At 44.1% G+C, this 24,396-nt stretch overlaps 1 protein-coding gene across 2 annotated transcripts in view; it reads left to right on the plus strand.

Moving 5' to 3' along the window:
- The window catches only part of LY86 (lymphocyte antigen 86), a 59,130-nt gene that overhangs the window by 32,730 nt on the left and 2,004 nt on the right, over window positions 1–24,396 (plus strand). For both annotated transcript variants that reach the window (XM_028122851.2, XM_028122850.2), the window contains 2 exons: window positions 925–1,053; window positions 22,018–22,070. In XM_028122851.2, coding sequence (XP_027978652.1) covers window positions 925–1,053; window positions 22,018–22,070 — 182 coding nt within the window. The remainder of the gene's footprint in view (window positions 1–924; window positions 1,054–22,017; window positions 22,071–24,396) is intronic.

The raw sequence follows: 24,396 nt of genomic DNA on the forward strand, positions 1-24,396 counted from the left end.
AGCAGTATGGCTTATCATTTAATTTATTTCATTTCCCAAATGGCTGGTGCAAGTTCTTGAACCTTTGACAAAGGGAAAAATATGTAATACCTTCTCCCTCCACCCTAATTAATGAGCTAGGATGCTGTCTGATTGTTTATTTTTATTTGGACATGCCTTTACACTTAGCCATTATATTGCTATAGCTACTAGAGTATCTCCTTTCTAAAGCAGTTTTATCAAAACCAGAACAGAAGGACTTAATAAACTTAAGAGTGTGGAATCATTCCAGAGAAATGGAGGGAACATTGCTGGCAACCAAGAACTCTCATGCATCTTCATATTTCCAGAACCTTGCCCAATATCTGGATTCTACAGCAGCAGCTGAGTAATCAAAGAGGAATGAAAACAGGAGTGGAGGGAACATAAAAGGAGAAATGGAGAAAAAGTCAGAGCACCCTAAAGCTTCCTGTGTAATATGATACAATATCTACCTAGCAACTGTAGGGGCGTTGAACCCACTCAACCGCTCTCAGGAGAGGCACGTAATACTGCAGCTGAAAAGTTGTAGAGGCCAGACCTGCAGCCATCTCCTTGAGGGGCCAGAGCATCTGGGCAGAGGAGCACAACAGAGTGCCTACCTTGCTCCAAACAGATCAAGTTCATAAAAGGGCCATATTCATACCTAGGTCTCCTGCCATTATCCCCTGTAGCATTGCCTACGTGCTGTTTTAAAAAAAAAAAAAAAAAAAAGGAAGGAAGGAAGGAAGTGGGGAGGGAAGGAGGGAGGGAATGGAAAGAAGGAAGGAAGGAGTAAAACTGTTCCCACAGGGCAGGCTTCTGGAAATAAAAGGCCTTTTGGCTCATGCTTCTATAAATGTTGACTGCTTTGCTACGAAGCGAAACCCACGCTAATAGTAAAGCCGATCTTTTCTTTCCCTTTAGGAGAGGACATCAAAGAGCTGTTTCTTGACGTAGCTCTCTTCAATAAAGGATCGTCCATTTTGAACTTCTCCTATCCCATCTGTGAAGAGGATCTACCCAAGTTTTCTTTCTGTGGAAGAAGGAAAGGGGGTAAGCTGTCTGTTTTGCTGACTGCTTGCTAAGGTCCAGAGAGGGATGAACAATGGCTTCCTGTTGAGGCTGGAGCCCTGGTTCCACCCCTCACCTTTAGACAAGCTTAACCTTGCTTATCAGAGTGTGTCATATAAAAATAACAATGAAGCGCATTTCACAGGACCTACCTTATATACTGAGCATAAAAACCAAGTGAAACATGCATGTGAGACACTTTACAAATAAAACAATGTTACTGTTCCTGGTGGCACCTTGCAAAAAAAAAAAAAAAAAAAGGCTGGCATCATAAAGAACCAACAGCTTCCCCAAATCCACTGAGATGCAAAGTATCTCCAGTTTTCTCCTCAGCGATCTCTTTAGTGACAGGGTCTCCTCAATATGGCAATGGACTCTGAGAAGAAGAAAAAAAAAAATGAAGCTTTCTAAATGTCACTGTTTTATTGTGGTCTTGCCCAGCTAAGTCGTTGACTAATGGGGGCATTAGGTAGCTAGACTCAAAGTGCACAGCATAAAACCATGACATCATCTGTTCCTTTTTTCAGTTCACTAACTGCCTACCCCCTGCTGTACATACCCCAAGGAACATAAGAACATCATTCCAGCCAGTCCTCACCTCCCTCTGTGTCTTCTCCTCCCCCAGCATCTTCACCAAGGCCCTGAGATGCCTTTGTTTATTTAACTAAGACGTGGGTCTGATCTGTGACTATCCTTCCGGAAGTCACTCTCCTCCTTCCCAGGGCATTCTTCCCTGTCCCAGGGGCCAATGGGGAGCGCACCCTTAACCCCACACACCAGAAACATCCACTTATTTATTTCTTCATTCAAGGAAGCCAGAGTGTAATTACCCAATTGTGCTTTCTAAACAAAGGATCTAGAAGAAATTGGGGTTCCCTTAGCATAACTAAGGGGTGAAGACAGAGAAAGTTTGTGCAGGAAAAGAAAACAGGAAATTTAAGAAAGCGCAGGCCCCCTGAAGCTGAGGCCTCAGCTCAGCCTTCCCTGCTCATTCTCTTCTCCGTTCCCCAAAGTATGGGGTGCATAGCCATATTGGCACAATCATTTATTCCCATTTGTCATCCTCAGTAGATGATGAGCTTCTTCAGGTTGGGCATCCTGGTCTTTATGCCCAGGCCTTCAAATGTGCCTGCTTCACAGAGAGTACTCAGTACTAAGCACTCCAGCACGCATGCAGACGGAAAGAGCCCACACCAGTAAGCATTCGTGCCAGGCACTGTTCTAAGAGCTTCACATCCAGTCAGTCATTTACTTTCTACCACAACCTTATGAGTTAGTACTATTAACACTCTAACGCCAAGTCACAGCGCTAGTGAGGGAGCCCTAGCTCAAACCCAGGTGAGCTGGCTCCGGGACCCATAATCTTATTGGCTAAGGAATGGATCAACCAAAGAAGAAACAAGAAACTATGCCTTTTGGCCAGGAGTTTATTTATTTATTTTTTAAATTTATTTATTTTTTGATGCAGTGTTCCATGATTCATTGTTTGCATATAACACCCAGTGCTCCAAGCAGAACGTGCCCTCCTTAATACCCATCACCAGGCTAACCCATCCCCCCACCCCCCCTCCCCTCTAGAACCCTCAGTTTGTTTCTCAGAGTCCATAGTCTCTCATGGTTTGTCTCCCCCTCCAATTCCCCCCCTTCATTCTTCCCCTCCTGCTATCTTCTTCTTCTTCTTTTTTAAATATATAATGTATTATTTGTTTCAGAGGTACAGATCTGTGATCCAACAGTCTTACACAATTCACAGCGCTCGCCATAGCACATACCCTCCCCAATGTCTATCACCCAGCCACCCCATCCCTCCCACCCCCCACCACTCCAGCAACCCTCAGTTTGTTTCCTGAGAATGCCTCATATCAGTGAGGTCATATGATACACGTCTTTCTCTGATTGACTTATTTCGCTCAGCATAACACTCTCCAATTCCATCCACGTCGTTGCAAATGGCAAGATTTCATTCCTTTTGATGGCTGCATAATATTCCATTGTGTATATATACCACCTCTTCTTTATCCATTCATCTGTTGATGGACATCTTGGCTCTTTCCATAGTTTGGTTATTGTGGACATTGTTGCTATAAACATTGGGGTGCACATACCCTTTCAGATCCCTACATTTGTATCTTTGGGGTAAATACCCAGTAGTGCAACTGCTGGATCATATGGTAGCTCTATTTTCAACTTTTTGAAGAATCTCCATACTGTTTTCCAGAGTGGCTGCACCAGCTTGCATTCCCACCAACAGTGTAGGAGGGTTCCCCTTTCTCTACCTCCCCGCCAACATCTGTCGTTTCCTGACTTGTTAATTTTAGCCATTCTGACTGGCCAGGAGTTTATTTAAAGTCATCGTTTAAGAACTCTTTTTGGCCAGTGATCTGACTTTGTTTCAAATAGGGACATTTTTCTTCCTAGCTAACCTACCATAGACTGGTGAGTCAGTTTTCCTCTCTGAAGTTACTAGAAATAATTTTTGATTGATTGGGTACATTCGTATTGTTCCTTGGCATGGTGAACTCTTCATGAGTTGGTCTCTAGCTAACCTCTTCTATAGCCAGTGTCTACAGTTTTATCACCTGTCTTTTGCTTATCTTTCCAATTTTTACCCAAAATAAGTGTTCTTGAGCCCAAATGTGGAAACAAGTACACTTGGAAGTGCTATAAGCTTGGTAAAAAAGAACGAATACTGTGCCAACCTTCATTTGTACTTCCTTCTATTTCCTGAATCAAGTCTCCCTTGCTCCCTCCTGAATGATGGAAATGGGGTCCCACTTGATTTTCCTGCCTCCTTACTGCTGGCAGAGTAGTCTACTCAAACACAGATCTGATGGGACTGGAGAAGCAGACTAGACTCAGCCAAATGAATCACTCCCTCTGGATGTTCCTGGAGCATCACATTCCTACTTATCTCAACTAGAATCATATTCGTGTGTGTGTGTGTGTGTGTGTGTGTGTGTGTGTTTCCCTCCTTAAACTGTGAACTCCTTGAAGGCAGGAATATTTCTTGCTCCCCTCTGTCTCTGGAGACTTGGCAAAGAGAGCCTGGCACAGAATAAAGATGCGATAAATACTTGTTTTATTGAATTTTTATATGATGGATTGAATGCAATATACCAGCTCACCTTAACAGTGACTATCTAATGATGCTTATACATGCCACAAAGATACGAGTGCATCAAATCCTAGCAAGCAGTGAATTATCTTGGTCCCCCGAGTTTAATAAAACCTGTTTTTTTCCCTATGAATAGTTTTAATAGAATTAATAAAACAGAAGAGATTTTGTTCCCCCAAACTGAGATGGCCAATTCAGTTCAGCAGCTCAGAAGGGTGGTGCTTTCCTTATCTGAATGCCGGGCAGCCCTATAGCTATTTATTTGCTTTATTGCTGCAGGGCTAAAACCTGCATAGGCAGCCTGAGAAGCCGGCACTCTGGGACTTGCCAGGAAATTTCATATCATATAAAGCAATCACAAAACTGATATACAATGCTGCATGAACAAATAATTATGTAAATTATATAAGCCAGAAAAACTAACATCTTAAATTTAGAGGCTTCTTGGGTTATTACGTTTTTCTTTAACCCACCCACAAACCTACTGCAGGAATGATTCTATTGAAAGAAGTGATTAATTCTAAGACCGGAGAGGGGAAAAGCGGAGAGCTGAAGCCAATTCAAACCCAAGCACAAGCTGCTGTTGACATATTAAGCAGGAAACAGAGTCCCTCTGGGGTTTGCAGGTCCTTAGCAGAGCAGTGAGAAAGCTTGGTGTCTACTGCAGGTGGCACACGAAGGTGTTTGATATCATTTGTTTGCTATCATTTCCAAGGCATTACTATGCATCCCTCTGCACCTTGCACCCTGCTGGCTGTTCTCCAAGCCAGATAAACTACAAAATGGGTCAGGCTTACTGAGACTGCGTGGATAAAATGTTGTACCCTTTCCTTCTGCATCTTTCACAACTAGCTCTAAGGTAAGAGCTCACTGGATTGAAAGACCAAGCGATGTTCTTTTGGCATTAGCTATTATGGTGTGATTAGCAGTTTGAGGGCAATAGCCTATATGTCCAGTTATAGGGGATTGATTAAGCAGATCATTGTTCAGTCAAACACAGGTTCGATGTGCTGTGCTTTTAAATGATGTTGCAAGAAATTATTAAATAATTTGAAAATACACTCAAAAATTTTGTGAATGACAAAGAAGCTTGCATAAAAGAGTACTCACTATTAGATACTGTTTTTAGTAAAATGTGTTAAATGTATGCACCATCGAGCTCTGAAATAGTATTCACTTAGGAGCTAATCGAGGTTATCTCTCAGTGGTGGAACTACAGATCTTTGTTCTCATCTTTTTGGAAATCTCTTTTGCTTTCATAATAAATTTACAAGGTTATTCTTTTCTTTTATTAACTTATTTTTTATTATGTTATATCAGTCACCACACAGTACTTCATTAGTTTTTGATGTAGTATTCCATGATTCATTGTTTGTGTGTAACACCCAGTGCTCCATGCAATACGTGCCCTTCTTAATACCCATCATCAGGGTAACCCACCCCCAACTCCACTCTGCTCAAAGAATAGATAGGATGAATTCTCTTATTCTTCTTCCTCTTTTCAAAAAGAATCATAACATGGAGCGCCTGAGTGGCTCAGTTGTTAAGCATCTGCCTTCGGCTCAGGTCATGATCCCGGAGTCCTGGGATGGAGCCACGCATCGGGCTCCCTCCTCCGCGGGAAGCCTGCTTCTCCCTCCCTCTCCCACTCCCCCTGCTTGTGTCCCCTCTCTCGTCAAATAAATAAATAAAATCTTAAAATAAAAAGAATCATAACCTACTTAATATTCAACGATATTTGGAGTTAGAAAGTTCTGAGTCAACCTGTGGCATAGAATGTCAAGGGATCTTTCAATATCCATTCCAGATTTTTTTCTGGGGTACTCACATTCCCCTTTACCCAGCTGTGGGCTCATTGAGAAGGAACCAAAACAGGTCACTGTTTTACTTTGTTCTCTGTTAATGTTCCCTTACTGCCTTTCTTGCCTCTGGTGGCATCGGGTCATGTAGATTCATTTGCTTTACTTGATCGTGATGCTTTCAAATTGACATCAGTTTTTAAGACTAAACTGGGATTTAATTGAATGTCCTAATGACCACACCTGATGACTACCCCTAAGGAGAGAACAGTAATGTCAGTAGAAGCTCCATAGCTTTGGGCAGGTCCACAATGGCCAACTGTGCCCTTACTCCAGTGGATCTCAATCTTGGTTATACATTAGTTAGACCCACACTGTTCTTTGTTGTGGCCACATGTGGCTACCCAGCCACAGAAATGTAGCCACTCTAAATTGAGATGGGCTATAAATGTAAAGTTCAGGCTTGACTTCGAAGACTCAATATGAAAACAAAAGACGTGAAAGATCTCAATAATTGTTCTATTGGTTACACGTTGAAATTATAATATTTGAGACTTATTATGTTAAATTAAATATATAAGTACTATACCATTCCTTTTTATCAACAATAAAACATTATTGTTGACATATTATTAAAATTAATTTCACCTTCTTAAACATGGCTACTAAAAGAATATAAAATGATACATGCGGCTGTCATATTTTTATTGGGTTGTGCTCCATTGAAATTTCCCTTTACAATTTTGAATATCGCAACACCCCACACCCCAGACCAGTTAAATCAGCATCTTGAGAGGGAAGACCCAAACCAGGTGATTCCAATGCTCTGCCAACTTTGAGGAGTCCTACTTTAGCCCACTAGGTAGGGATGGTTCAGTAACAACTAGTATTATTACAGCATTTAATATGTGCCAGGAACCTTCGCAGGTATGTTATATATATTAACTAATTTATTGCTTGCACCAACCTTCTGAAGGATAGAAACTATTGTTAGTATCCTCGCATTAACAGATGAAGAAATTGAGTCCCAAAGGGATTAAGAAACTTACCCAAGTTCACAAAGACAGCAAGTGGTAGAACTGAGTTTCTCTCTAGGAAGCTGAGCTCCAGGAACTTCCTCTAAACCTGTTACATATTCTCTTTGAACATCAAGAAGATACTGCTGGAGAAGTATGACTCATTTCAGCCCTCCATTAGAATTGGAAACGGGGATTTAAAAGGCACAACAAGGGCCGCCTGGGTGGCTCAGTTGTTAAGCATCTGCCTTTGGCTCAGGTCATGATCCCAGGGTCCTGGGATCAAGCCCTGCATTGGGCTCCCTGCTCTGTGCTAAGGGAAGCCTACTTCTCCCTCTCTCACTCCCCCTGCTTGTGTTCCCTCTCTCGCTGTGTCTCTCTCTGTCAAATAAATAAAAATCTTTAAAAAAATAAAAGGCACAACAAAATTATAGGAATCAAATAATCATTTTGGGCATAACCAACCATTATATAAGGTGGTGGTTCCCAAAGTGTGTTCCCTAGACCAGCAACATCAGCATCATCTAGGGAATTATCAGAAATGCATATTTTTGGTCACCACCCAGACTTATTAAATTAGAAACTCTAGGGTCGGAGCTTAGCACTCTTTTAACAAGCCCTTTGGGTCACAGATCAGCAAACTTTTTCTGTAAAGTGGAAGGTAGTAAATATTTTAAGCTTTGCAAGCCATATATTCATATGGTCTCTGCAGCACAAAAGTAGCTACAGACAATACAGAAATGAATGGATATGGCTGTGTGCCAATAAAACTATTTGCGGACACTGAAATGTAAATTTCATGTAATTTTTCTGTGTTGTTAAATATTATTCTTCTTTCGATTTTTTTCTTGATCCATTTAAAAATGTAAAAACCATTCTTAGCTCACGGCTGCAGAAAAAGAAACGTTAGGGGTATTTGGACCACAGACCATAGGCTGACAGCCCTGCTCTAGATGGTTCTGTTGCATGCTAAGGCTTGAGAATGTCAACTATAAGGAAAATGAGAATTCAGGGCTCTTAGCCAGAATTACTAAGCACAGGAACTATCTGGCTTTCACTATGGTGAGCACTCACCTAAGGTTCAAGATAAATTCAGATTAGGTTACTTTGAAAATGTTAACAACTTTGCTTTAAACTATGCTTTGCCAGTGCCAACAAATCAGATTTGGGACAAAGAAAGGGGACTTAACATAAAGACAGATACGAGAGCTGATGGTAGGGAAAAAAAGAGCCTTGTTTGAAAATGCCAGAGACTGATGGTCCCCTCCCCTCCCACAGCTGCCACTTACAGGCTGGGGACAGAAGGCCCTTCTTTCTGGAGGATCATTTGATCTGTCTCATTCTCAGTTGCTTCATCTATAAATGGGAGTAGCCATAATTCTTTTTTGGGTAATAATGAATACTAAAAAAGAAAACATGTGTCACATGCCTGGAACATTAGAAAGCAATAAACATGGCAATGGTATGTCTCTGTCTCTCTGCCTCCTCCCCCACCTGAGGGACCTTGAGGCAGGGGGTGGAGCAGCTTGAGGGACCTGCAGCTGCTGTACATACCCAGGTTGGGTCTCCCACAGAAACAAGCCTAGTGAGGATCCTGACTCAAACCAGCTCACCCAAAGCTGGGGGCAGCCGAACTAACATTCTGCCACCTGCTCAGGATCCCAGGATTTCATGAGGAGTAAATGAGGAAGTCTCTTCTCGTGTCTTTCTGTTCTATTTTGTTTTCTTATCTTGGTCTTAGGTCAGCCTCTAACATTCTCATTCTATGCTCCTGGCTTGACTTCCTTCCAGAATGAGTGGAAGTGGAAATGTCCACTTCCTTCCTGGAAATGTGACGTCTCTCCACAGAGGTGTGGTTTGTCCCCGTGGCCCCAACAAGACTACCCCACAATCATCTAACATAGAAACTTCTTCCAAAATTTGGATTTGTTGACACTAGCCTCCACCACAAACGAGACCCCATAGCTCTGGCTTGGAAATCTGTTGAGTTACTGAAGTCCCTTTCATTCCCTTCTGATTTATCATGAGGCCAACATACTTTGATATCCATTCTCGACAAATTGGGGTCCACTTTGTTCAGCGGCTTTCCTAGAATATCCTGCCTCAGGAAGATGAGGATGAAATGAAAAATACAGCATAAAACTGATTGTAGGACTTACTGTTGAATGTGAAACTGTAGTATCAATCTGGAAAGTAGGAAGAAGCCCCCCCTGGACACACTCCACCCAAATAGAAAGTGGGGTGGGGGTACCCAAAGGAACAGAGTGGCTCATGTTTTGGCTGTCCAGAATATGGAGTGTAGGGTTATGTAGAAACAAGATTCTCAACTGTAATGAACCTGGAGATTTGGGCAAAAACCTAGATTAAGACCCTAAAGTAAATAGAATGAACACAGGAATTTCCCTCTTGATGGCAAAGACACATCAGCTGTCAGACTTGATTCTGGCCAAACCTCTATGAGTTCAACCCAGGCAAAGAGCCCTGGTTTCACAGCACTAAGTAACAATCGGCTTTCAAAAATGATTTGTTTATTGCTTCATGGATTAACATGTGGATATTAGTTGCACCCAACCTCTTGCCAAAACCAACTGAAATTAAAATAAAGACTTGAAAGAGTTAAATAAGTACATCTCCTGTGTGTGTGTGCAAGTGTGCATTTGTGTGAGCGTGTGCGTGTATGCCTGTGTGCGTGCGTGTGCACGCAACCGTGTGTACACTAGGTATATATATGATTTTAAAGTAGGGCACCCGTGGGTCAAGGACTTCTCCCTGAGACCTTGGCAGCCATGACTGACGTGGCTGAAGCACAATGAAAAGCTGGGACGACTTGATGTCATATCAAGAATATTAGAATCCCAGGGATGATGTCATGTCAGAATCCCAGGAAGGTGTAGAAATCAACAGTCTTCACAATAATTGCTAGCGCACGATGCACCTGTCTCACTCTGGGTAGGCTAACCACCTTGCAGAAGGAGCAAAATCTGTTAGGAGATACATCCAGTGGATATTGATACACTTCATGCAATATGTGAGCTACAGAAACAAATTAGCTGCCGACTTAATTTTAACTGCATCTGGAAAACTTGTAATTAAAATAAATATTACAGTGACACCTTTTACAAGCTGGAGAACCCTTTAGTCAAGGAAATAATTGCTCCCTGGTTTATCTTTTATGTAAATCTGAACGTTCCTACTCTAAGTGTTTGTCCAGAGTGGGGAATGCATTGTAATTAGATGAATTTCAATATATAGCAGAGTAGATCCCCTGAGAACTGTCTATAAATTCTGACATGACATTTCCCACAAGGCGGATATTATCTCTGATAGCAGCTAAGGGATTCTGCTATAATATTCATTGATTTTACATATACAAATAAGACAAAGGCAGAAGCCTAGGGGATGCTCATGTTGGCTACCTGTCCTCCCTCCCCTTTGTTAGCTCGGGTGTCTGCCATCTGTCCTGGCTGATGCTGAACAAGCGCACCTGGCCATCCTCTGAGCATCATTTACATTAACTGCAGAAACGTCTCAACCTTACTGCCTATAACAATTCTGAATTTGGTCTGAAGAGTTCTATCTAGATGAGCAATTCAGATCTCATCAGCTAGATTTCTATTGCCCTAGCTCTCTCTGTTTCTATATGCTTTTTTTCATGGGTCTGTGAAATGGAGGAAATTTGGAAATTGCCTAGATTTGGAAGAATTCCCACAGATGCTTTCTGCAAAATGCCTGTGCCATGCACTGCTGTAGTAGAAGACAGGGCAAAATCACTTTCCAGGCCAGTGCCGTCTTGAAGAGTTTCCACCATTAATCTACACCGACGGTCCTGACAATCTCTATAAAGCACGCCCACAGCCCGGCACTCCCACCGCGAGCCTCACTTTTCAACTGTTTCACATTCATTGCACACACACTAACGAATGCAAGCCCCGGGAATACGGTCATTGATTTCTGCTCTAAGAGAAGGAGAACCAGCGGCTTTATCTGAGGCCTCAATTTGAAAATATGCCTTCTCTGGATTGGCCCTGTCTCTGTCCCACCTGCTTGCTTACCTTTGATTTCTGGGCCAATTTAGGCCACCTGCTTCTGCAAGCTCCTTTGCTTCAGGCTTTCTGCTCTTCTGTCCCTGTAACTTCCTTCTCAATCTCTCCTGATCCCAGCTTCTCATCCTCTTTCCCCAGATGACAAAGGAGCTTAGATGGGAACTCGTGTGTCTTGTTTCCACCTTCCCTTGGATGAATCAATAGACCCATGGAGGGGGGTGATGGTCTTCAGCCACCTGGGAAATCGCAGTTTCTCCTGCCATTACCAACCCCACTGTCATTCTGTTGCTGTAAGAGCACCCTACCAACCCCGGTATTATTCTCCAAGAATTTTCTGGGGCCTGCCTCATCACACTGCAGGGCTGCCTGGGAGAGCAGGAGGCTTGGCCCAGCCCAGTGGTTCTCAAACTGGCACATACATCACATCATCTGGAGGACTGGTCAACCGCAGATTGTTGGACCCACCCCCAATTTTCAATTCAGTACATCTAGAGAGGCTTAAAATTTACATTTCTTACAAGTCCCCAGGTGAGGTTGATGCTGCTGGTCCAGGGACCACATTTTGAGAAACTCCAGCCTAGTTAGGGATAAGCACAGGGCTGGAAGCTAAACCGGCCCAGGGTTGGACCATCACTGCCACCTGTGTTTATGTGACTTGAAGCAAATTACTCAATCTCTCTGAAAAGCATCACTTTCTTCATGAGTACCATAAGAAAATTATGAGTGACCTCATGGGAGTGTTAGAAGGATAAGATGGGGTAATACATGCAAAGCCCTTAGAACAAAGTCTGGCCCAGAGTAAGCACTCACTGCATGATAAATGGAAGCTCCTTCGTGCAGCTGATTAGGGATTTCTCAAGCAAGGGCTCTGGGCCCCTGAAGTCATCCATCTCAGAGTGGAAGTCTGCATTTTAACAAGACCTGCAGGCCCAGTAGAGCTTTCCGAGGCTTGGAAGTTGAAGACCTTTCTCCTCAGAGGTAGCAGGAACATGACTCCCGTCCAAGCTGTGTACCCTCTGGTGGCCGACACAGCAGAGTCTCCGTGGACTCCTTGTGCCTCTGGGGAGAGAGCGTCGTTTGTGTTTCTCCTGGCATTGGACATTGGAAGCATCATCTCCTCAGCCTTCAGCCCTTCTTCTCTTCATGTTTTATTCCTTGTCTGTATCCTTCAAGCAGCTGTGGATTTGCTGGGCAGCCTCTCTCTTTGGAGAGAGTCAACAAAAACAGTGGTGCGTGATGTACTAGCAGAAAACTCTCTCTTAAACCGCAAAAAGTAGAAGTAGGAACACTGATCACCCTGGAGAGGGTACCAGCAACAACCAAGCAAAAGAGGACTTTTTCTTGCTACAAAAAAAAAAAAAAAGAGGAACAATATTGCCTATTAAGGAATCCTACAGCCCTGAGAAATTTCTCTCTATCTATAAACAAATTCAAGCCCATCTGTAAGAGCCAATAATGTGTTTGAACTGTCCTTTGCCATCAGTCACAGTTTCAGCTTAGTTGAACCCAGCATATTTAAACTAATGATGACCTAGGACCAAAGCATTTTTAATTTTCTAAGACAATACAAGCTCCTTTACGAATTCCCAGCCTGTTGTAGATTTTCAAAAATCTAGCTCAATAACTCCCACACTTTCATGTAATAATCATTTACGAAGCCAATTAAGAAGGCCAACTCCCAGCTCCCTGGACCAGTCCAAAACTCTGATCCCATGGGTTGCTGGTATTTGCATTTTAACAAACATCCCAAGAGCTCCAATGTGCATGGACCCTGGAGAACCCCAATTTGAGAAAGGCCATCCTCTGCAATGTCTATTTCATTATTTCCCATCACATTGCTCTTTCCTGCGTCTGCCCCACGTTTCTGGAGATCAATTCAATTTCTCCTCTTTCTCCCCAGTACTGTCTTCTTCGTTTCCATTTCTGGAAATCCAATCAGCCCACCAATTCACAAGTTATATTTTGAGAGTTACATTAAATATTTATCCACTGAAATTCAGAAATAAGTTGGTAGGGGAAAAAACTTAAATTTTCTTTCCCTTCTCACTGCCAGAAGTTATGTATCTCCTGAAGGGAAACTGAGCAGCAAAGACCAAAAGGTCTTGTAGGAGGAATAAACTAGGAAACAAATCATTTCACCTTCTGGGCCCCAAATCCTCATCAATGACTTAATAATTGGCAATGTCTGGGGAGTACAGTACCTCGGTGGCTCAGTCAGTTAAGCATCCAACTCTTGATTTCAGCTCAGGTCATAATCTCAGCATTGTGGGACTGAGCCCCACATAGGGTTCGGTGCTCAATGAGGAGTCTGCTTGGGATTCTCCCTCTCCCTCTGCCTCTGCCCCTCCCACAATGTGCACTCACTCTTTCTCTCTCTCTCTCTCTGTCTGTCTAAAATAAATAAATAAATCTTTTTAAAAAATAAATAATTGGCACCATTTGGTACAGTAGCCACTAGCCACATGTGGCTATTGAGCACCAGAAATGTGGCCAGTCCAGAGTGAGATGTGTTTTAAGTGTAGAATACACACTAAATTTTGAAGATTTAGTGCAAAAAAAAGCATGAAAAAAGACCTCCAAATAAATCATTAATATTTTTATATTGGTTACATATTGAAATTATAATATTTTAAGATGGGGGTTAAAATATATTTATATTCTTAAATTAATTTCACTTTCTTCTTTTTTGTAAAATGTGGCTACTAGAAAATTTTAAATTATGTATGTGGTTCACGTTATATTTCTATTAGACAGGGCTGGCCTAAAACTATCCAGTATGATAGGCACTAGTCACATGTGGCTATTTAAATTATTTACATTTAAATTAAATTAAAAATTCAGGTCATCAGTCACACTAGCTGTGTTTAGCTAGAGGCTACCATATTTGATGATGCAGATATGGAACATTTCCATCTTTGCAGAACATCATTAGACATCACTGACCTAGTGGTTTCTATATTGCTCTAATTTTTTTTTAACAGTCCATCCTGAACGCAAGTGTGTGAATGTATATTGGAAACTTCACTCTCCAGCCCAAGCTGTAATCCCAAATACCTTCTCTTTTGCTGAAATCTTGGGTTATGCTGATGTCATGGTTCTGAAGGGCCCTTTGTTGGGGACTCAAATTCAAACAAGCCATCAGTCTTGGCCCCTTCTCAGGTCGATCACGCGGAGCCTCCTCTCTTAATCCAAGACTACTGTGTTAGTTTCCTACTGCTGTTTTAACAAATGACCAAAAATTTAGTAATTTGTAACACAGATTTATTCTCTTGTAGTTTGGGATGTCAGAAGTCTAAAATCAAAAGTGTCAGTAGGACTATGTTCCTTCTGGAGGCTTCAGGGGAGAATCCATTCCCTTGCCTTTTTTCAGTTTCTAGAAGAATTCCTTGGCTTGTAACCACCTTGTGATCTCACTGAACTCACCCAGATAATCCAGGTTAATCTCCCCATCTCAAAATCCTTAGCATAATTATATCCACAATGTCCCTTTTGCCATAGAAGGTAACATACTCACAGGCTCTGGGGATGAAGACAGGGACATCTTGAAGGGTGGGCATTAGTAGCCTGCACAACTCCCTGATGGAAAACAAGTCCATCTTGTCTGACCTCTGTGTACCACATAAAAAGACCAACTAATTGTGCATAACCCAGGGAAAACTCAAACTCTATGTTTTCAATGAAAATGCCCTCGCAGAAGTCAAACCGTTTGGAGAACTTCACAGATGATGCAGTCACTCATTTACCTGAGGAGAGATACAAGTTTTTCTGTTAAGGGATCATATCATTGCTCAGAAAAGGTTTGCCTTGTTGGGCCATTATTGTCACCCTGTCTGAGACCCCATAAAGCTCCCACCTACCATGGACTCTACTCACAAGAGAAGCTATTTAGCTAGAAGGCAATTCCATGACCCATGCGTTGGAATCATTCCAGCAGAGAAAGAGGGTGAAATAGCAATGGGGCCTTCATAAGACTTTATTACTAAGAGAAAGCCAGCATGCAATTAGGAAAAAAAAAAAAAATAGGGACTACAAGTGTGCCTCTGAATCACCAGAGAGGTGTAAGTAGTGGGCCCATGAACAAGGAAGCCCTGGGAAGGTTCTCACTTCAGAGTTTTACAAATGATCCACGGCAAGGACACAGGGAATGCTTTCAAGCTGTAAATATCATTAAGTTTCTCTAGTAGTAAAAGGCCAAAACAAAGATCTCATAAGTCCATTTGAATGAACAGTGAAAAATACCTAAGTACTGCAGACAAAGCTAAGATGTGGTCATCCAAACTCTAATCCAAAACTTATGAGCTCCAAAGTGCAGTTGTAATTCTGGAAAGGACCACAGCTAGGATGCCCAGAACTGACCAAAGGGGCCAACAACACACTGGACATTTCAAGATAGGTTTAGAAACAAAATTGAACGTGTTCTAATGACTGAGCTCCCAGTAGCAACAGGAAAAATTCTCCCAATAAAAGGGTCATCTGATATGCCCAGGAATCCCAAAGCTTCAAATCAGTTTATAGACTACACCTCATTTATTACAGGTTACACTGCATTGGCCCCCAGTGGCCCACTGCTCAGGGACAGTAAAAGTCCATGCGACTAAATGAAGAACCTAGAAACCAAGAGGCCAGCCACGCACCTCCCCCCTCCTTCTCTGCTCGCTCTTTCCCAAGCTTGCCGGCTCCCTCACAGCCACTCACCCACCCCACCCGGTGCAGTCTTCACCTCCTTGTCCCTCTCTCTCAACTCCTGTTTTCTCTAAAATGTGAGGCTCTGAGCCTTCTCGAGGACAATCCAGGGCATTCATTCTTCTTCCCGCTCTTTGGTGCAGAAGTCAGAGAGTAGCTTCGAGGGTGCTCAGATTTAGCTTCTAGGCTGGGTGGCTCCATCATCACAGTCAGGCCCAAATATATCAGCAGCCAGCTTTCCAAGACCATCCCTAGCTCATATGGGGCCTTGGTACAAATTAGGAAAAAGTTCACCTTCTGCCAGGAAGTGTTGGTAGTTCGGGATTCCCCCGCAAAGCCAGAGACAAGGACTTGGGGGTGGGGAGTTGTTAGGAAGCAATGTCAGAAAACAGGCATGAGCGAGGAGCTCCAGGGACTCAGGGCAGGAGGAAAAGCCAGGAAGGGATAAATGGGCAACTGATTACCAGGATGGGAACTAGGGCTCAGCCCCACTGGGATCCTTGGGGAAGCGCAGTGTGCATGTCAGAATTGTCCCTCTGAAGGTCGGGAGGTTGTGGAATTTATCCCCAGATTCCAGTGCCCCTGGGTTGAGGGCTTGCAGAGGATAATACCCCTGCGGTTGTCCTACGCGGGCCACTGTACAGTGGGAAAATATGGAGAGGTGGCAGGCTCTTGACCTGGGACAATATCCGAGGCACCGCTGATAATACCAAGGCTGCCCTGATTTCAAAACTGGCTAGGGGATGTGGCCAGGGCAGCAGAAGGATCTGCAGGTGGGATCCAGCCCAGACCCAGGCTGCAGAGCCTGGGCCCTTGGGCAGGAGCTGGATTTGTGCCCCCACCCACGCCCTCGGCCAGCAGCCTGTGCAACCGCACGCAGACACTCAGATCACTTCTGAGGTGGCACAGGCATGCTTACCACACCACAGTCCTCCGGTGGCCAGCCCTCAGGTCAGACATAACGAAGCACAAGCTCTGGAGAATAAAAGGCGAAATGGCCCAGAAGATAGAGAAGCTGACAAAGTCGGACACACCAAAAAAAAAAAAATAATAATAATAATAATAAATAATAAATAATAAAGATTGGGCCTGGACCAAGCCTGGAGCTACCTGCCCACACTGCCTGGAATCAGTCCATTGAAACCCAGAAGAAACCTTAAGGCTTTCAGGCCCACAGGGAGTCTGTCTACAGCCAAACTCACCCCAAGGCAGGGGACACTCCTCAGAGTCCCCACGTAGGCAAGCTCATTATGAATTTAAATGAGCTCCCTAACCAGCAACTAGCTCAGCGCCCTGTGGGACCAGGAAGCATTTTCTACACCCTGCAGGGTCAGAGACTGAAAAAAAAGCAGAGCTAAAATCAGGGAGGAGATGAGGAGCCGTGCCCGGGCCTTAACCATCTGCCAGACTTGGGTGTCTTAAAGGAAATGCCCGGAGGCAGGGAGAGGAGCGGAGATTATATTTAGAGCTCACTAAGATGAAGTAATGCGCTCGCTCCCTCTCACTCTAGAGATGAGGCTCTTGGTCTGCTTGGAACACTCTCCCTTCTCTGTCTTCACGGTGGGACCGCTGCCCACAGGAGCCCTTGTAAGGGGGCCTCCCCAGCTCCCAAGGCACCCCCACTCCTTGGAGGGCAGGCTGAACCCTGTGTCCTCCTAGTTCAGCACAGCTTCCCCAACGATCCCCCTCAACTGGGCCTGGCAGGTACGAAAAAGACTCAACGCTGGAGTAAATAAATAAATGGTGATTTTTAAAATCTTTGTTCTGAATATACTAATTGGCCTATTTATGATAAATTGTAACTCTTAAGTATTTTTACACTGTCAAGCACCCTCGGGGTGCTTAAATATTGATGACATTTTTGTAATAAATTTGGAAGACTGGAGGCAATTGCAGTAAGATGCTAGGAAGGGCTAGGAAATGGGGACAATGCCTGGGACAGAACCCACACATTCAGGGGGCACTTCCAGGCGGGTATCCATGCTGCTCCCAGAGGATAAAAGTCTGTAGAGCAGAAGGCAGCCTAGAGCCTCACGTCCATCGAATCCAAAACCCTTCGGGACCTTTTATTTCCACAATTTAAAAATCAATTCCCTTTCTGAAAAAGACACTATGTGCCAACCACGCAAAGATCTGGGTCAGAAACAAAGCCGCTTCACAGAAATGACTTCATGTGTTCAGAACCGGGGAGGTGGATTTCTTTAATCCACAGCACACCGAAAACTGATAAAGATTTCAAATGGAGGAAAGGAAGGAGGGGGTACAGATATACTGGGGCTCTTTTTATAGTTCCTGGAGTGTGAGAATGTTAATTAAAGGAATCTCAGAATCGGGGAGGATCTAAGAATGGAAGGGGCGAGAATTTAATTTTAGGTGTTGTTTCATTAGGTTAAAAAAAAAAAAAAAAAAAAGACAGTTCCGTGAGCTACCTGCAGCCATTCTCAGGAACTTCACAGACCCCCAAAAAGCTCCAACGGAAACTGTAAAGTATGAGAGACAGATTTAATGAAAGCCTCTCGGCCCAGTAAAGAACCTCTTCATTTGAAAGACAAATTCGTAAATCTTGGAGCATAAAATCAGCATAATAGAATGTTAGATATCACTCTAATGCGATTCTTCAAAGAGATGTCCGCATCCATTTTTTAAAACAAAAGGCACCAACAGGATTTATTAGCTGTTGCCTCTGCCAAAAGGTTCCCAAACCTAGGCTAGATGTGGTCCTCAGCATCCAAGTGAGTCTTCAGGATGTTACCCTTCTTTCCATCCAGTGGATAATAATACAGCTAATAACTACTGACACTGGCCTTACTGGGGACCCCACTTTTCTTGGCAAGTTTACATACAGTTCTCTGGTCCCCCCAATGCCCTGCAGGAGAGACATTTCCATTTCCATCTTGCAAGTGCAGAAATTGATTTGTGGGATGGATGCTCAGCTGGCAAATAGGAGAGCTGGATCCTAAAGTCAGTTCTGTCTACTTCCAAGGTCAAGCGGTCTGCACTATGCCACCTTAGAACAATGAGTAGACACATAAATCAGGGGTAAAAATGTGTCCAAGGGAACCCACCCAGGCCAGACATGCACAGGCACACTCACTCCCCATTCTTGGGCTCTGCTCCTGCGTCCTGCATCCCATACTTTGATGGCCTGAGTGAGTGATCTTGACTGGTTCATGCCGATAGCATTCCCAGTCCATGAGCTGTAAGCGGCAGAAATCCATTCCTGCCAACAAAAGCAAAGAGATTTTCTGAAAGGCTCTCTAGGAGTCAAAGAAGCAGTACAAAGGCTACAACACCAGACAGAAAGCAAACGGCCCTGGATACTGGTGAGTTGAAATAAAACAAACCATCTCTTGCCAGAACAGGTTGGCCCTAGGTCTCTTCTTTGTTTTCCTGCTCAGATTGTTCTGGCTTTGGTCACAGACTATCCACTGGGGAAGAGAGAACTTCCTAAAAAGAATGGTGTCCTGGTAGCTGGGCCACTGCATTGCACAACTCCAGGGGGCACCACTCACGTAGATTATAATGTGAGTGGTATGCCCTCGGGTCGTACAGCATGCCAGCCCTACAGCTGAATCCCAGGCAGCCCCTCTGAACTCTCTGCACTTGTTAGAATCAGCGCCCACATACACCTCTCACTTCTCGCACAGTTAACTTTCTGTACAGTTCATCATTGTATCTTTCCCAGTTGCACAGGAAGATCCTTAAGGATAAGATCCAGAACTTCAACATCTCTATTTCTAAAACCACATCATACAGAGAAGTAGCTTCCGATTAAACTTTTGCTTATAGCCACAACCAAATATGTATTTCCTTTCAAAAATAAATGGATCGGTTCATTTAGTGCAGTGAAATAGGAATGTTGTCCACCTGGCATCCACCATGTTTGCACAATTATCCTCGCCAAGTACAAGAAATTGACCATGGCAAGGAAGGCTAGATAAGCTGGGGGCATGAGCATGTAACAGAAGCCAAAGGCTATGCTAAGAATGGGTGTCCTGGTAGAAGGTCAGGTTCAGATTGCCTGGAGAGGCCTTTTTCAAAAAGGATTACCCTCACTCCCCTAATATTATTCCATGTAGGCAGCTGCTCACGCCCCAGCCACTGCCCCTGGCCCCAAAGCCCCTTTTCATGGACAGAGTTTGGTCAGTCTCCAAGTATTTCCTGAGCAGTGGTTAGGCACCAGGGGCTATGTGAGGCAGGAAGTCACTGTGCTATTAAAAGAGCTCAATACCTAATGCCATCAATAAACCAATAACCATTTATTCAACTCCATCATCCTCCACCATCCCTCCACCCTCATCACCAGATTGGCTGCCCTGATGGCTCATTGCCTAAACCAGGCTCTTGTGTCAGCATAGCCCAGGCCCAGAGCTTTCCAGCAGGGAGAGGGTCACAATAGCAGGAGCAAGAATGAAGTGGGCTGGCAAACCCACGTCGTCCTGGCTCTAGATCTGCTCATTCAACAATCTCTTTAACAACCCTATATTGCACCCTGCTGTGCGTTCGACTTTGCAATGTACCGGGAGCTGTGCAACAAGAAGGCACAGGCTACTGAAGGAAGCAGCCTGTAAACAAATGATTACAATTCTGGGCGGCCAATGATTCAAATGGTTCACATAATATTCTCATCTACCATTGTGTCTAGCACCTGGCATAGTGCCTGGCTTGCACTGGGTGGTTGCCCCATAGTGCAGACTGATGAGTGAATGTATTAATGACAAACATTGACTGCTCCCCATGGGCCAGGTGCTGTGCGAAGAGTTTTACTTGCATTAACGCATGTGATGCTCATGACAACTCCGTGAGGTGAATATTATTGTAACCCCTGCCTCACTTCCTGATGAGGAAACCGAGGCACAGTAAAATTAGGTGACTTGCCCAACTAATAAGAAGAGGAGCCAAAACTCCAGCTCAGCACAGACAATCTGACCCCAGAGTCTGTGCTCTTAGGCACTGTGCTTATGTGTTAAGTGATTGGGGTTGGGGCGGAGCCCAAGAATGGGGAGTGAGTGTGCCTGTGCATGTGCATGTGCATCCCAGAGATGGCAGTCACCATACGAGGAGCTGGGCATGGTTTCAATATTCAATATGTTTTTTAAAGATTTTATTTATTTATTTGAGAGAGAGAGTACATGAGAGGGGGGAGGGCCAGAGGGAGAAGCAGACTCCCTGACGAGCAGGGAGCCTGATGCGGGACTTGATCCAGGGACTCCAGGATCATGACCTGAGCCAAAGGCAGTCGCTTAACCAACTGAGCCACCCAGGCACCCTTCAATATTCAATATTGACATGAATGGCCCACCCACTACCATAATGTCCAAGCAGCTTGACCTCCACTAACGTTTTCCATCATTCCACCTCAACCACTGACTCCCACATCAACTCTGTACGCTGTCATCCCCAGTAAATGCACTACTTCTGAAATCTCAGTGCCAAGGCTTCTGCTCCCTGGCTTCACCATGTCCTTCTAGCACATGCATTCTAGGACCTTGATGGCAATGATGGAAAACCCATTCAACTGACTCTACCACTGTTTCTACTGGCAACCCACCCTGCCTTCATTTACTTCTTTACCCTTCTTAGAGTCCATGATCTATTATTAGAAGTTTATTCCCAACAGCCTACACTTTCTCTCCTTATCATTCTTGCCCAGTAAAACTACCCAACCATCTACCCTCTCCCATTCTTGTATTAGAGCTACTGAACGTTGCCTCATTCCCCTCCCCAGGGCTTAGCTCAGATATCATCTCCTTAGAGATGCCTTCCCTGGCCAGCCATCCAACAAAACATGGTGTCTCCTAGTTGGTTATTTTAGCAAATTATTTATTGAGTGCTTTCCAGACCTTGCTATTAGTGCTTTACATTGATTAATTATTTGAATCCTCAAAGCTCAAGGAAGTGGACACTGTTATTGTCATTATTGTACCCATTCTAAAAAAGGAAACTGAGCCCAAAGGGGTAATGACTATCCAAAATCAAACAGATATCATAGGCAGTCTCAGGATTGAACCCCACACAGCCCAACTCCAGCCTGGTCTCTTAACCATCACACCATCTGCCTCTCACACAGCCAGCATGTCTTCTTCTAGCACTTTCTACAATCCAGGTACTGCCTTATTTAGTGATTTATATGCTATCAGTGTCCTCCTTAGAATACAAGCAACTGTGTGGACAGAGACCTTCTTTTTCATCACTGGATCCCGAGTGCAGAGCGAACACAGATAATATGAGCAAATCATTTTTGTTTAATGTGATTGAGTAATATTATGTCTGTTTTGTGTATGTTTCAGAGCAGATTTATTTTGCCGGCCCCATCAGTAATCCTGGATTTGAAATTCTCCAGGTAAGGTCTTGGTTTTCTGTTTTGCTCTGTTACTTAATTATCTTATTGAGCAGTTTCTTAGAGGAGGAGGAGGGAATTACATTTAAACATATTCCATTGGCCATCACTAAGAAAACCCTTCTACAAAAAAGCTGTTACCTCATGGTGGGCACTTACAAATGCTTAAACACTGATTTTGCCATTTTGGTATTTAACATTTTATGTCCCAATTGACCCTCGGGGATCCTCTGGGCAGACAGCTCCCGCAGAGAAGGACGCCCGCGTCCCATCCTGCAGGATTGCCTGTGGCCTTGGGGACTGCATGGGCTAAAGTTGCTGGGGTGTGGGCTGTCGGTGAGGCTGGCTGTTCGGAGAAAAAAAGAAACACACGTACAACCATGAAGGCTTATAAGCTCCCAGGTTCCGGGCTTGCACTCTTACTCATGGCTGCCACCGGGTGAATAAAATGCCCCCACCTGAGCATTCACTGGCAATACTCACAGCTAAGGGTCAAGTTTTCCACTCACTCCTTTTTATGCAAAATAATGTGACCTTATTAAATGGCTGAATTCAAGCATCTCTAACATAAGCAATACATTTTCAGTATGCTACTCCTGAAAGAATCTTATGTGACATCATAAAAGGAATCACAAAGATGTAATAACTATGTTTTTTGTTTCAACCTCATCCTATCAGTTTTCAAAAAAACCTGTGTCTGCACAACCAATTTGCTTAACTCTGTTTCATTTCTCATGTGTGTTTCCTTTCTGTCCCAGGCTTTGGGTTCTGAAGGTGCAAGCCCTCATGTCTAGAGAACATTCTCTAGTGTTGCCTTTGCCGATGGAAAGTTTCCAGCTTCTCCTTCCCCCTCCAGGGTTCTCCAGAGTCTTCTCTGCAGACCTTTCAGTAAAATATTAGAGTCTTGCAAACTCCCTTCACTTCTAGAATGTGGGACCAAAATTCTCCCAACTAGTTTTTTCGTGAAATCTTTGCTATTTGAACTCTTTTTCCTTCTCTATTTTCCTTCTGAATCCCTCCATCCCCCCTCCCACTGGAGATTGACTTAAAATTTGCAAACAATTGATTTTCACCTTGCATTATTGGCTTTTTTTTTTTTAAAGGCAGTGTTCTTTAGGAGTTGCTATGAAATAGAAGGGAAAAGAACTTCTTAAAGGCACAGAATCCCTTTGAAAGAAAAATCTGGCAGAGATGTAAAAAAAAAAAAAAAAGCTTTATTGCATTCCCCTAGGATGCCTGGGTGAGTGCAGGACCTGCGTTCTTCAACCAGTCACAGTGCTCAGCCATGTTGCCCAACATGAGGGCCAAGCCAGGCTCCAGGGTCCCTGCCATGGGCATGGTTTTTTGGGCATCCATTGGTCCTCTTCCCCTTCTGAGGTTTGGGCCTAAGAAGCAGAAACTTGGCCAGCCCTGACTGTGTCCAGCCTGCTGACACCTGGCCAAAATTGACAGGGGGCATGACCCAAGTGGGACACATGCAACCTGTCACCTATGCAACAGACGCAGCTGCCGGCCTTAATCTCAACATGGGCTCCCACGCTGTTTGAGGGCCAGCTGCAACCAGCCCGGCTTCCTTGGCTGACAGCCAGCCAGCAAGGCTCAGAGACTTTGCTTCCTAATATGGGACAGAGACAGTGTGAAGCCTTCTGGTTTTAAAAGACCTGCCCTGGATCCCCTCCTCCCACTAAATCCCCCAGAGATGGGCTCTGTGCTAATTCCATCCCTGCTTGGCTGGAAGCTTTTCCACTCAGCACTCAATCTTCAGTGTCTTGGTGTTACTTTCTTTTTAACACAGCCAGTCCCTTGGCCCCGACTGAAGTCCTGCCCGGAGCCCTGCAAATCCATGACTGTTGTTTTCTTGAATTAGAATTTAGAGATCCTTTGGGCTTCCAAAATGTGTGGACAACCACCTGTAGGTAGAGCCTAATCTGCGTGAGTGCCAAGGATACGACTGTAAATTCCTGACCCACAAATCCAGGGCTCTCCTCCACAGCAGCGAGGCTGCCGCTCTCCGTCCCTTTTCCCTACTCTGCCCCTCCTGTCCCCTTAGTGTGTCCCTCCACCTGCCTGCAGATGAGCACAGTTGCCCAAATTCTCTTGCCTCCTAAACCAGAGTATGCGTATCTTGTACGTATGTATGCATGTGTGGAATGTAAGTATGGAATTCATAATCTAGAAACCTTCCTGCAAATACTACATCTTTTCTTAGGCTTATAAGGCAATAACGAAAAATTCATTTGTTTTTCAATAATTTTGGGCGTTGTGTGCTGGAAGGCACATGGACACTAAACGTAAAGAAGGTGATGGTGAGGGGGCCACGGGCAGATGC

The sequence above is a fragment of the Eumetopias jubatus genome, unplaced genomic scaffold, assembly GCF_037043125.1.
Source record: "Eumetopias jubatus isolate StellerSeaLion01/CBP00866 unplaced genomic scaffold, mEumJub1_p1.0 scaffold_6, whole genome shotgun sequence".
Classification (NCBI taxonomy): Eukaryota; Metazoa; Chordata; class Mammalia; order Carnivora; family Otariidae; genus Eumetopias; species Eumetopias jubatus.